Genomic DNA, 12,349 nt, shown 5'->3' with positions numbered 1-12,349 from the left:
GTTGTTGTTGTTTTGTTTTGTTTTTGAGTAAAAGATAATGAGGCATTATTGTCTGTCCTTATTTTACTGGAGCATCCAACTTTTTTTCCCGGTAGAACCAAAAGCCTTTAAAGAGCAGGCCATTGTTTGAGATGTGGTGTTGTCCAATTTTAAATATCTCAATCTCAAATAAATGAGATTTTAGCAAAACACTGCATCATATACCTTATCTGGCGCAGTGTGTTCCGTCCGCTAGATGGCGCCACTTTACGAATCAAAACATCGTGTGGCTGTGGTGGCTTTCTCATTTCCAGCGCGGAAAGGGATCTGAACCTAAAACCAGTTTGAACTGTCATGTGGGAAAGTAGAGTATACGATTTTTTCCCCCCATTTTTTTTATATCTTAAAATCTTTTCTAAATATATTTTCTAAACTTAAAAAATAAGACCATTTCAAATGATATAATCTTTATGTAATCTGTGATCGTTGCAGGCTATATGGTCGGTTCTGGTCATGACACCATAATATGAACTCCAAACAAATGTTTAAGATTTTCTTTACTGGTTGTCTGTTTGGGTTGTATCACAGAGAACCAAATGATGCGCATGTAAAAACCATATTCATTTAGAAATAACCCTCTTTTTCAGACTATTTTAATATGTTTATTTGACTTAGCAAAAACAGTATAGCCGGAAAGTTATTATATAAGCTTAACCCCATTTTTTTGTCATATACTACATTTCAGAATGGCTATCCAGCATGCAGAAGAAATTGTGGAAAATGCAATAAATCTAAGTATACAATAAGCAGCATTGCACCCCATTGTGAATCTGTTAAATGTTTTTTTTTTTTAATTATGCACATTTCTATGGACCCCAAGCAGAATTAATGTAACTTTTTTAGGGCATGTTTGAACCGTCTTTATCTATAGTTTATCTATAATATATTGTATAAAAACAATAATAATTGTAATCACTGTTTAATCAGTAAGAGTTTTTTTTAGCAACTGAAATTGCCTTGGGGTCTCTTAAACCCAAACAGGGCATTATTGTTCAAAATTCATGTTTTTTTTTTGTTTTTTTTTATCTTATCTTATTAATTTTTTAGAGTTCATCACAAGTTGTAAAAAAAAAAGGGGGCTGTATACTTTGTACCTGATGGGAGGAGAGAGGTTTAAGTGTGTGTGTGTGTGTGTGTGTGTGAGAGAGAGAGAGAGAGAGAGAGAGAGAGTAAATGACGCACAGGTTTATTTTCATATGGAGCTTTTGTGTGCTTTTACAACTTAAGCATCTGTCGAAAGTTACTCGGAGCGACAAAAGGATATTTTCTCATCAATGGTAGGTGGATGTATGTCTAATCCTATCGCATTTTTTAAAGTTTTGGTAAAGTTTTGTCATGTACAGTATAATAGAAGGCCATAGTTACTGGTCTTGATAAATCTGCTGACATGTGACAGTAAATAATGCTATGCGCACTGACTGTTATTTTGATGTCGCAAGTCGTTTTATGTTTGCCTGAATAATTTTAGAAGTAAATATTTTAATGAAACTCGAAATCTCATTTGTTCTGTATTTCTGATGGTGCTTATAGTTTTCATTTTGTAATGCTCGTGGATGAAGTTTTTTTTTTTTTCAATATTTAGCCTATTTTTCTAATTTTAAATTACATTCAACTTTAATTTATTTTACTTTCACATCTTCTTGGGATAGTATAATTTTAAAAGGATGGCAGCTAAAACAATATACAATTTTGTAAATTACACTTAAGAATTAATATTTTTGTTTAAATACAGTCGCACTATAAATGTGCCTTTTTTGCAGACGTGGAGAAAGAGCGTGTGTGAAGGCTGTAATGAGCTCATCCGGGACAGGTACCTGCTCCGCGTGCAGGACGGACTGTGGCACGAGCGCTGCCTGCACTGCGCATCATGTCGCGAGCCTCTGAAAGACACCTGCTTCCTTCGCAACAAGACACTCTACTGCAAGCGAGACTACCAGAAGTAAGACTCTTATTATTACTGTTTGTCTCAACAATGATTTCGTTTAATTCAAACTTAATTACTATTAGAAGTTCAACGCGGGAAAGTGTGACGTGAGTCCAAGGTAATTATAAGCTTCTTCTAGTGAGATGAAACTAAACTTGGCTAGGTCTTCATATTAACTTAATTTCTTTATTGTTGTTTTTATTTATTTATTCATTGCTTTGCTATTTTCAAATATTTGTTTCTGTCTTCGCTTATATATATATATATATATATAAATAAACTGAATGCTTAAGAAAGAAAAATGGGACGAGATTATTGCGAGAAATATGTTCGACTTTCTCTGTGTATATAATTGACTGCTTGAATTTTTTTTAGAAATGCATTTGTGAGTGCGCTGGATTTTTTTCCCCCTTTGTTAACATTTAGAGCTTACAATGAATAACCTATAGCCTATCAGTTTTATTTCTCAACGAAATTGAGTTGACAGACCTATTTTGAAATAAGAGAAAAAATTAATTTATTATACTTTATTTAAGCACTGCAACAATCACTTACATTATTCTCGAAAGAACATTTTAATGACTTAATGACAGAAATAATCAATATGTAAATATTTCAGTGGATACATTGTAGATAAAGCCAGTAAAATTTTATTGTTAAGGTTTCAGTTCACATATCTAGCCACTGTCTAGTAATGATGCAGTAAATAACTTTAGATTTTTTTTTAAATTCCTGTTTATATGGTAGTGTTGTTTATTTAACTCTAAAGTTTGGATATGGAAGGCTGATTAATTTAATTTTGCAATGCATTACATCAGCATGCAGTTTAAAATTACACATGCACTATTCTGTTAGCACATAATTGTATACCTGTTTACACAAACAATATTTTTATATAGCCCATTTTATGAGTGTTGGTGTTTTTTGAGTGAGATAGAAACTGTGTGTATTGGGGAACTTGGCACAGAACTCCTGAAAGACAAGGTGACTGCAGGAGGAAGGGTCGCGGTGGGCCATGGAATGCGAGGAGGCTTTCACACACAAACACACACCATTAGATCAGGAGGACAGCACTACTGACACGCTGTCAAGATGTGTTAAATTAGCAGGACCCATCGGTGTGGCAACGGCAAGCTGGGGACAGCATATGGCCACACCGACACGGTGCATGGACCCCCTACTACCCCCAAAACTCACTCTGATTCTCATTCACACACTCATATGCACATTCTCACCTCCATATTAAAAAAAAAAGTGTGTGAAGTGACACAGCGCAATGACCCGGAAAATACAAACGAGTGCAGTTATGGACACTATTTGAGTTCTGATCACCATCTAAAGTTCTCAAGTTTAATTTAAATGGCTAATGTATCGTATCTGACAAAAAGTTTACATTTTCAATAAAAAAGCTCTGATTTCGCCAAACCCCATAATGAATACTCACATTTTGAGTCTATCAGCCGAAGTAACAATGATGGAGAAGTGACCACTGTGCTCTTAATAATAAAAAAGCTGAGGCTGTGTGGAGGATCGGGCCATATGTTCTGGGTAGAATATGAGTGTGTTTGTGTGTTGGGCAGGGGGTGTATGTAGAGGGGATCTCTGCGTGTGAAGTATGTCAAGGCATCTGGATAGGTTGGTGCCCAGTGGTGCCCCTGCTTGATGCCCGTCCGACCGTGAGATATCTGACCTGACCAATTAGCCACATACGCAGTGCTTGGCTGGCACTCCTACCCAGTAGCCCAGTGCTTAACTGTGGGCTCAGGGGTGGAGAGCACGCTGACCCAGCACTTACTGACCAGGTTAAGGAGCAGCTTTACTGTAAATGGGTCAGTGATCAATTTAATTTGGATTTAAAGTGATGCTTAGACTTATAGGAATAGTAAGTTAAGTAGTTATAATAGTGATCTCCAGACGAGAAGAGTGCATTTTTTTAGTGATTCTCGATTCCTTTATTACTCTCAAATATAATATGAGTTTAATTTGTTAAACATTTATACTGTTGTTCAAAAGTTTGGGGTTAGTAAGATTTTTTTTTAAAAGAAGGGTTGCTTAAAATAATAATAATAATAAAAAAAGTAAAAATAGAAATATTGGGAAGTATTCTTACAAGCTATTTTTTTATTTTAACATTATATTAATTCATGTAATTTATTCCTGTGATACCAAATCTGATTGGGTAAGCTAAATGGAAAGCAGCCACTATGAGAATAAAATATAACTTACAGTGACTTTTATTATTACTACCAAATGTTAAAATAATTCATTGAGTTTTTTATATAGATCATGTCACATTATCAAAGATAATTAAATTCTAGCATTAAAAATGCTCTTCTGTAAAACATTCCATTTGGTTTCATTTTAAAGAAAAGTTTGCCTTCAAAATGAAATAAAAACTCTTGTTAAAGGTAGAAAACACCTGTCAAATGTGTTTTTCAAAGAATTTTTTTTTGGTTTAAAAGGACATTATTTATAATTATGTAAATTGTGTTATCATTTTAATGATAATGTGAAATTATATAGATTACAACATATTACTTTTTCTAACTTAATGTCCAAAAAGGTTTGAGAAATAGATTCAAGCTTTGATTCAGCAAGTTGCAATAATATATCAACACAAATGCTTCCAGATCAAAATATTTTTTTTTATCTTGTCAATGCAACCATTAACTTAATTGTAACTATGTATACTTTATATTTATCTACTATATCTATAATACACAAACATGCAATTGGCATATTCTGCTATCTGCATTCACATACCACAGATGCTCTTGAGTTTATTGAGCAGCACTTTTTTCTGTCCCTCCTACTGAACCCTAAAGAACTCGCAGCAGTTTCCACAGCAACCCCAGGGCAACACTAATAGTTCTCAACAATGCAAGGCTTTGGGATGTTTCAATTCATACTTATCAGAGGAATTTTTGCTGTCTGCATGTGAACACACTGCAATGCTCCCATGCAACTAGTTGAGATACGCATACCAACAATAACACCCGCTGATCTCTAGCCAAAAGCTTATAATTGGTACAAATTGTAAAAAAGAAACACAGCCGAAAATTTAATGCGTGTACATACAGTAATCAGTATTTCAGTACTGTCTGTGCTTGAAATGGAAACCTCTTATCCTATGTAAATAAAAGTTACTTGACTTTTTAGCATGAAGACATCACAGGTAAACAGGGTAAAATGTTTTACAGATATCAACACTTTCCCCAGTTGATTGATCACAGTACAGAAGGAAGTTTTCTAAATTATTATGTCTAAATATATTTCAATTGATGTGTTATTTCATTTGATATGCACTAATTTGCATACATTTCCAGAACAAAAATCTGAGCATTTCAGTGGCGTTTTTAGAAATACAATCAGACAAATATTATATGAACAAACCTGTGAGAACCTACTAGAAAATTTTTTGTAGTGCTACTTTTTGGTGCATTTTAAGAAAACAACGTTGAAGATATGTATTGTAATTTAAATGTGAACTTTGAAAGTATAATAAATAATGTGTGCTTTTTCTAAAAAAAGATATAGAAGCAAAATAACCCTTAATATAAAAATTGACTGGTACATGAAAAACAGTTGTTTTGCCTCTAGTGTCTTCTATTAAGGAGTAGCCTGTCAGCCCAAGTCTGAAGCTGTCACACCTCTAGGGGTCATTCTCTCTAAGCCTCCCTGTCACGCTCACACCAAACCTTAAACTACAGCTCCACTCTCCACCCCCCCCTCCGGGCGCGGAAATCTCAGGCCAGTTTGACAAACAGAAAATGTGGTGTCTGCCAGGGCAGGACAATGGCAGCGAGGCTCTGGGCCAGCTCCCTCCTTTGTCTGGGTTTGGTTAAGTCGAGTTAAGATCATTCCCTGGACCAGCCTCGCCCACCGGGAGGCGTGATTCTTTCTCTCCGTCTGGAGCCATGGCCTGCCGAGCTCCTTTCTCCCCCCACCCCGGGAGTCCTGCCCCGGACACAGTCGTGGAGCCGGCCGCCTCTGTCTAACCCACTGAAACCCAGCTCTGGTTGCCAGGCGCTAAGATGCACACTCACCATGCTGGGGGTATGCGTCTGCATAGCTTTTTTTTTGGGTGTAGGGGACATGGCAAGTTCTTGTCTCACTTTTTGATGGACGGGGCGACTCAGCAACATTCTTGGAATCTCTGATGGTACATCAACATAAAACATCCCAGAAGAACAAAATCTTTCTTTGTACTCTTCATCAAAAGATTTTAAAGCAACTACGTGTCATTTTGTGTATTTTTGCCACCTTACAGTTCATATATTGTATATATAACACTGTCATAATTACAGCTGTACCAGAGATGGACTTCATCCGAAATCGCACACTCTCTGAGTAGGTTTTCTTTTAAATAAGTAAGTCATAAGTGACCATTAATAAGTATGTTCTTTATGGTATGAATGTGATCCGGATGTACTACATTAGTCATGTTGTCATTGTTATGTGACCTACTAGGGTCAGTTGCATTGGTTCACAGGAATTCACAAGTCCTCTCTCAGGGTGTCATGGGATAGAAAAGTGTCCATCAGATGTGCACTTCAGAATCTCGCAGGAAACAGTAATAGTTTGCCTACTGTTTTATGAATACTGTGAATTTGTACATACTCCTATGTTCACAAACAGTTTTTCACTTCTATATTTCAGATACAGCCATGGTCTTATTATTGGGAGATAACAAGGTCCATGGCTGTTCCATTGGATAATGTGTGCCTTGATAACACATCACAGCCTTGCTTTTCTGTCAGAGTTGTGTGAAGATCAAATATTGTTTGCAGATTCCTTAGAAATGAATGAGAGATCCCTTAACAAAATTGTTCATGTCTTCTCTTATAAAATCAATTGTTTTTTTTTTCAGTGTAGACACAAAAAATGTATCAATCCAAAACTATGTATAATGGCAAATTAGCCTATACGCTGTCGATTCATTAAACGATCTCAAAAGCAGTTTATTCTGTATAATGAAGTCTCTTTTTCAGTATATTAATTCCTTCTTTCTTTTCCTGTCAGGTTGTTTTTGGTACGGTGTAAGGGCTGTGCAGAGGTCATCTCTCCGGCCGAGCTGGTGATGCACGCAGGCACTGCGGTTTTCCACCTGCGGTGTTTCTGCTGCTGTGTGTGCGGCTGCAGGCTGCAGAAGGGAGACCGCTGTGTGCTCACAGGGGACAGGCTTTTCTGTGCCAGAGACTATCACAACCAACTGGCCAGCCTTACCACCTCCGATTCAGGTATTGTTTTAAAACAATCCAGGTCCTGGAGCACCACGGCACTGCTCATTTTGGATGTCTTCCTCATCTGATACATTGAGTAAATTCATGGTGCCTCTGCTAATGATCTGATTATATAAATCAGGTGCGTTAAATAAAAGAGACATCCAAAATGTGCAGTGCTGGAGTCCTTCAGTACCAGGATTTAACCCACTCCCACTGTTTTTACACACATTTCGGGTACACTATACACTCACTGGCGCTGCAGTGCTTACACTAGATTTAAGAATGAAGCATATGTATAAAAATAGTACTAGTAGTAATAAATACAAATATATTGTTAATAAATTATATGAATAAAGCAGAATATTATAATGCTATAAATTAACAAATAATATTAATATATCTGAATATATTGAGAGAGAGAAAGAGAGTAATATATAGAATATTTATATAAAATAGAAATCTTCTGTGACATTGCAAATGTCTTTACTGTCACTTTTGATAAATGTAATGCATACAGTAGTTGCTGATTACAAATATTAATTTATTTAAAGAAAATCCTACTGACCCCAAAGTTTTGAAAAGTAGTATAGATGCCTATTCATGAATCACTATTTTCAATGTATTTCTTACTGTAAGCCTGTTAAATAATTTTAACTGTTCAAACAGATATTGGTTGCTTAATTAGCTTAAGTTTTTATTATTGTTATTATTATTTCTAGTGAAGATCTGTTTGCTGTTAAGCATTACATACCTCTTTTTCTTTAACTACAGGTAAAAGTGAAGATGGTGAGGAGGACGATGACGAAGACAACATTAAGACCACAGGGGAGTCTAACGCAATAGGAGACATGGAACACAAGAGACCTAAAAGGCCTCGTACCATTCTCACAACACAGCAGAGACGTGCTTTCAAAGCTTCTTTTGAGGTCTCATCCAAACCATGTCGAAAGGTCCGCTATTTAAATAATAACGGAACGTAAAATATTTTACAAATATTACTACTTACTTTATAACTACGCTGACTTACTATAAAGTAAACTACTTTAGATACTGTCAATTTGTATTGTGTAATAGTTTAAGAATCTCATTAAAGCATCAAGCTTTGCTTTACTTCTATAGATTAATCTTTTGTTTTTTTAATGTTTCTTTTACTGTAAGATTTGTGAAGGAGGTTTTTGTGCAGCCGCAGCTGTTCTGGACTGCATTGCTGTATCTATCTTTGTTGATCTGATACTCCAGTGTGGGTCAGTTCATCAGTTAGCCTACATGACCCGTAGACCATGAAGGTCACACTATGTCTCTCTCTCTTTTGTAAGGTAAGGGAGACGCTGGCAGCAGAGACAGGATTGAGCGTACGAGTCGTTCAGGTCTGGTTCCAAAACCAAAGAGCCAAGGTAATGTGATGCCCACCGACACAGACAAACACACTCATTGAAAGAGCATCAACTTATGCAATTGATAACAGACCTCTTTCTGCAGTATATGAGCTTGCCAATAAGGAAACAAGCTGTGTTATTGCCTCGTGTAGGAAACTGATGACATATTATATATAGATCACCTTAGATTAGATTTGGATTTCCTTTCCTGTGTGTTTTCTGCCTTCCTTCGCATTATAAAGGGATATTTTCTCTTATTAGTTTTCTCATTACTATATGTGAACGTTTTTATTATGTCAATCTCTTGTCTTTGTAGATGAAAAAACTGGCAAGAAGACAACAGCAGCAGAAGCAAAATGTGTCCCCTCAGGAGAACAGGGATAGCCAATCACAACACACTGGTATATAAATTCATAAACGTTTTATGCTTTGCTTTGGTTAACTTCATTTTAAACACCACTTTTAAAAAAAATGTTTCATACTTGTAATTAGCAGCACTTTTAACCCTGGGTCATGTAATGCATCCAAGATTGTTACAGCCACAGTTACCAAACAACCGAATCTTAACAGTTCATGTTTTATTAAATATTCTTAAGCTTTGTACAGGGACAGAAATTTCCGCTATATTTTGTACCAACTTTCCCAGCTAACAAACACATTAACGTTGTAAGAACGTTTTTTAGGTTCCCATTTTAATGAATGTTAGATAAAAAGAATGGATGAAGGGGATGTTCAATTTTATAATTTTGCATTATAAACATTAGGCTACGTTTGGATGCTTTCTGAACATTCTGAAACGAGTAATAAGTAATGATTTTTAAAATGCGAGAGACTAATAACTCAAAGTTATTTTTTTTAATATGACCACAGCGCCCTCTTGTGGAAGTCTGCCTGCTGAGCTGGAGTGTGCAGGTTCATATTCACTTACCCAGCAGAATATCCGTCTAGACTCACAGGGCTTCAAGCTGGACCCCTTCAGACAAGGGCTCACCCCTCCTCAGATGCCTGGAGACCACATGCATCCCTATGGTACAAAACACACACTAGCCTCACAAAATACAGTAAAAATGCAGTGACATACTTTTTCTCATTCCATTTCTCTCTCTTTATATATAGGTTGTGACACACTCTATGACGATACAGACAGTGACCCTCTGTGTCATTTTGGAGACTGTATGTCATCCAGTGAACCCTCCCTTTTAACACCCATTGACCGGTTGTATTCAATGCAAGATTCATATTTTGCCTCTTGAGCATCATTCAGACAGCTTGGGAAAGATACTGTATGAGGAGAGTGTGTGTGTGTGTTTGTGTGTATATATGCTTGTGTGTGTTCTGCTTTTGCATGTTTTAGGGTAGAAATGGTGGTGGTGATTGTTCAACGAAAATGTACTGTGATAAAAATGTTCTTTGTGTAATTTGTATTTATTATTTTATGCGTGTAATATTTGTGTAACTGAATTACAATAAAAAGGTTACTGGCACAACACTTCTATTTTTAGGCACCTGGTATTTGAAATAGCCAAAGATCTGTCAAGATTGTTTCTTGATTAATTGTTTTTAACTTGAACTGCCATAGGCATAATTTTTACTACAGTGAAATTCCTGCCTTGCTCCAGTAAAATGTTAGTGATAGATCTTTATACTGTCAGTGATGTCAATGCAAAAAGATCTGAAACTCTTTGCTCACTTTGATTCTTTCGGACAGTTCACTCACACAGTGAATCTTTGCAGCAGTTTCTCACACCAAAATAGTAATTGGGCATTTTATAAGACAGAAAACACAAAGACCGCTGGATGAGATGGATATTTATCCATAATCTTCTGCAGAAAACAAACGTGGCAAATGTTTCCTTTTGTGTGTCAGACTCAGATTTAAACAACTCTGTAAGTAAATTTTATTTATTTCCTTTTACATCCAAAAAAGCATAAAAATAAGTGTATCAAATAGGCACACTTTTGTGATAGAGGTCCGACTCCTGACCCTCAATACAGATGAAAGGCTAAAAATGCCATTGTTTCTAATTGCAGCCCAATTTACATCTTTAATCTGAAATATTATATGAAAAAAATTTTTAAGTAAAATTTGGATTTATCTTGCAGTTTGTCCCTATGAGACTGTAACTTTTAATATCCACAAACAATCACACACTATATTGCAGTGTGGGTGAAGAATTTACATTTTCCAAACTCAAGGTCATACCTAGTCTAGGCTTTCATCACCTCGTATCATGATGCATATCTTTATGGCACTTTACCAGAGCCAGATGGTGGTCCACCACAGGGCATAGCATTGCCCAGATCTTTAGATTCACACTTCAGTATCAGAAATACCCATAAATATGCACCACATCTGGTCATGTTCTCTCATGAATAGTGATTTTTATTTAGTAATTTTATTAGATCAAGCCAACATAAATTCTTGTATTTTTATATGGGCTTGCATGTGACCACCCATAAAGCCATGAGGCTGACCTTCTGGAATGTACCCATGTTCCAGTTTGGTGTAGGCCTACTGTAGGGGTTGAGAATAATGTCAGGTGAAAATGTAAGGTATGCTGCAATGATAGAAAGCCCTTCATACTGTGCCTCTTTGCCCTAGCAATGAACCCTTTTCTGTCTGTACCAGGTTCACATTTCTTACTCTGCTATCAGACCTCCAGATGTAAGAGGCACAAGTCACTGGGCAGGAACAATTTAACTGTCTGTTCCTGTCATGTGGACCTGTCAGGAGAGGTTGCAGAGCAGAGATGAGATGAAAAATTTGTTTTCATAAGCAAATGTTCGTGTAACGGTTATTCTAATAACTGGAGGTGTAATATTTATTTAAAAATAATGTAATAGGGCTAAATAAAAATGTCCTCGTAGAACTAGTACTTATTCAGAAATTTGTTAATTTCCATTCGAGGAAACCTGTAGTAGGCTAACATATAATACTATTATATATATACTATTAAATACTACTATTCCTTGATTCAGGAACGAAAGTCTCGAATGGTGAGTGAAAACCGACTCCGACCATTATCGACAATATTTTGTCACATCAGTTGTTTCCTTCAGCTGAATTGTGAATTCAGAATTGTAACTAATTCGAATAGAATCACAGTAATAATCACTCTTTTAATCAAATCGGTTAAACGTTGTAGTCGAAAGTTCTGAAATTGTTAGCGATTCATTTGATTTGATTGATTCATTCGGACAATAGGCTATACTCAAACACTGAATTGTTTGCTGCGGTTAGTGGATTCTTCAGCTCTTTTTTGCGAATACAGCTTGTGAACAATTCTATAGGCCTAATTCAGGTAAATACAATCTCTATATGCATATTAGTAACGTATATAGTAACACTTTTTAATGGGGTGCTCCAGTAAAAGGCTAGAAACACCCATGACTCACTCTCATGATCTGGTTCCTGCTAATCACAGCGGCCACTGAAAAAAAACCGACTCACATATAGTAACACAGCAGTTAGACCTAACAGTGCACAAAACATTTGATGCAATCTGTAAATATTTAATAATAATAAAAAAAAAAAGGGCAACCGATGGGCAACGTGATGGGCAACGTTATCCGCAACTGCACGCGCATCTCCGTCCCTCATGTATTTATTGGCGCGAGACTGGCCTTTGGCAAGCCAAGCAGCCAAAGTAAATGAAAAATAATCAAACGGCTATCATACGGTCACAGCGGGTAGCAATAGTCTCGTTATTATTATGATAGCAGCCAGGAGGCATCCAGTCAGCTGATCAGTTATTTATTACGCATTTCGTGCCAGGATGGGCTGC

At 36.3% G+C, this 12,349-nt stretch overlaps 1 protein-coding gene across 1 annotated transcript; it reads left to right on the top strand.

Moving 5' to 3' along the window:
• The first annotated feature begins 83 nt into the window (after window positions 1–83).
• On the top strand, window positions 84–10,051 carry lmx1a (LIM homeobox transcription factor 1, alpha). Its single transcript, XM_052586287.1, has 7 exons — window positions 84–1,978; window positions 6,986–7,203; window positions 7,960–8,138; window positions 8,505–8,582; window positions 8,881–8,965; window positions 9,435–9,593; window positions 9,681–10,051. The coding sequence occupies exons 2-7, from the start codon at window positions 7,044–7,046 to the stop codon at window positions 9,815–9,817; spliced, it is 798 nt and encodes a 265-aa protein (XP_052442247.1). The 5' UTR covers window positions 84–1,978; window positions 6,986–7,043; the 3' UTR covers window positions 9,818–10,051.
• The last annotated feature ends 2,298 nt before the right edge of the window (window positions 10,052–12,349 follow it).

The sequence above is a fragment of the Carassius gibelio genome, chromosome B20 (genome assembly GCF_023724105.1).
Source record: "Carassius gibelio isolate Cgi1373 ecotype wild population from Czech Republic chromosome B20, carGib1.2-hapl.c, whole genome shotgun sequence".
NCBI classification, from domain to species: Eukaryota; Metazoa; Chordata; class Actinopteri; order Cypriniformes; family Cyprinidae; genus Carassius; species Carassius gibelio.
This window is presented reverse-complemented; position numbering and strand designations above follow the sequence as displayed.

Excerpts from the sequence above, each read along its gene's own strand:
- lmx1a (XM_052586287.1), top strand. The coding sequence starts at position 7,044 with ATGCACGCAGGCACTGCGGTTTTCCACCTGCGGTGTTTCTGCTGCTGT. Across the intron at positions 8,139-8,504 it reads CATCCAAACCATGTCGAAAG|GTAAGGGAGACGCTGGCAGC; the intron begins GTCCGCTATTTA and ends CTCTTTTGTAAG. Across the intron at positions 9,594-9,680 it reads AGACCACATGCATCCCTATG|GTTGTGACACACTCTATGAC; the intron begins GTACAAAACACA and ends CTTTATATATAG.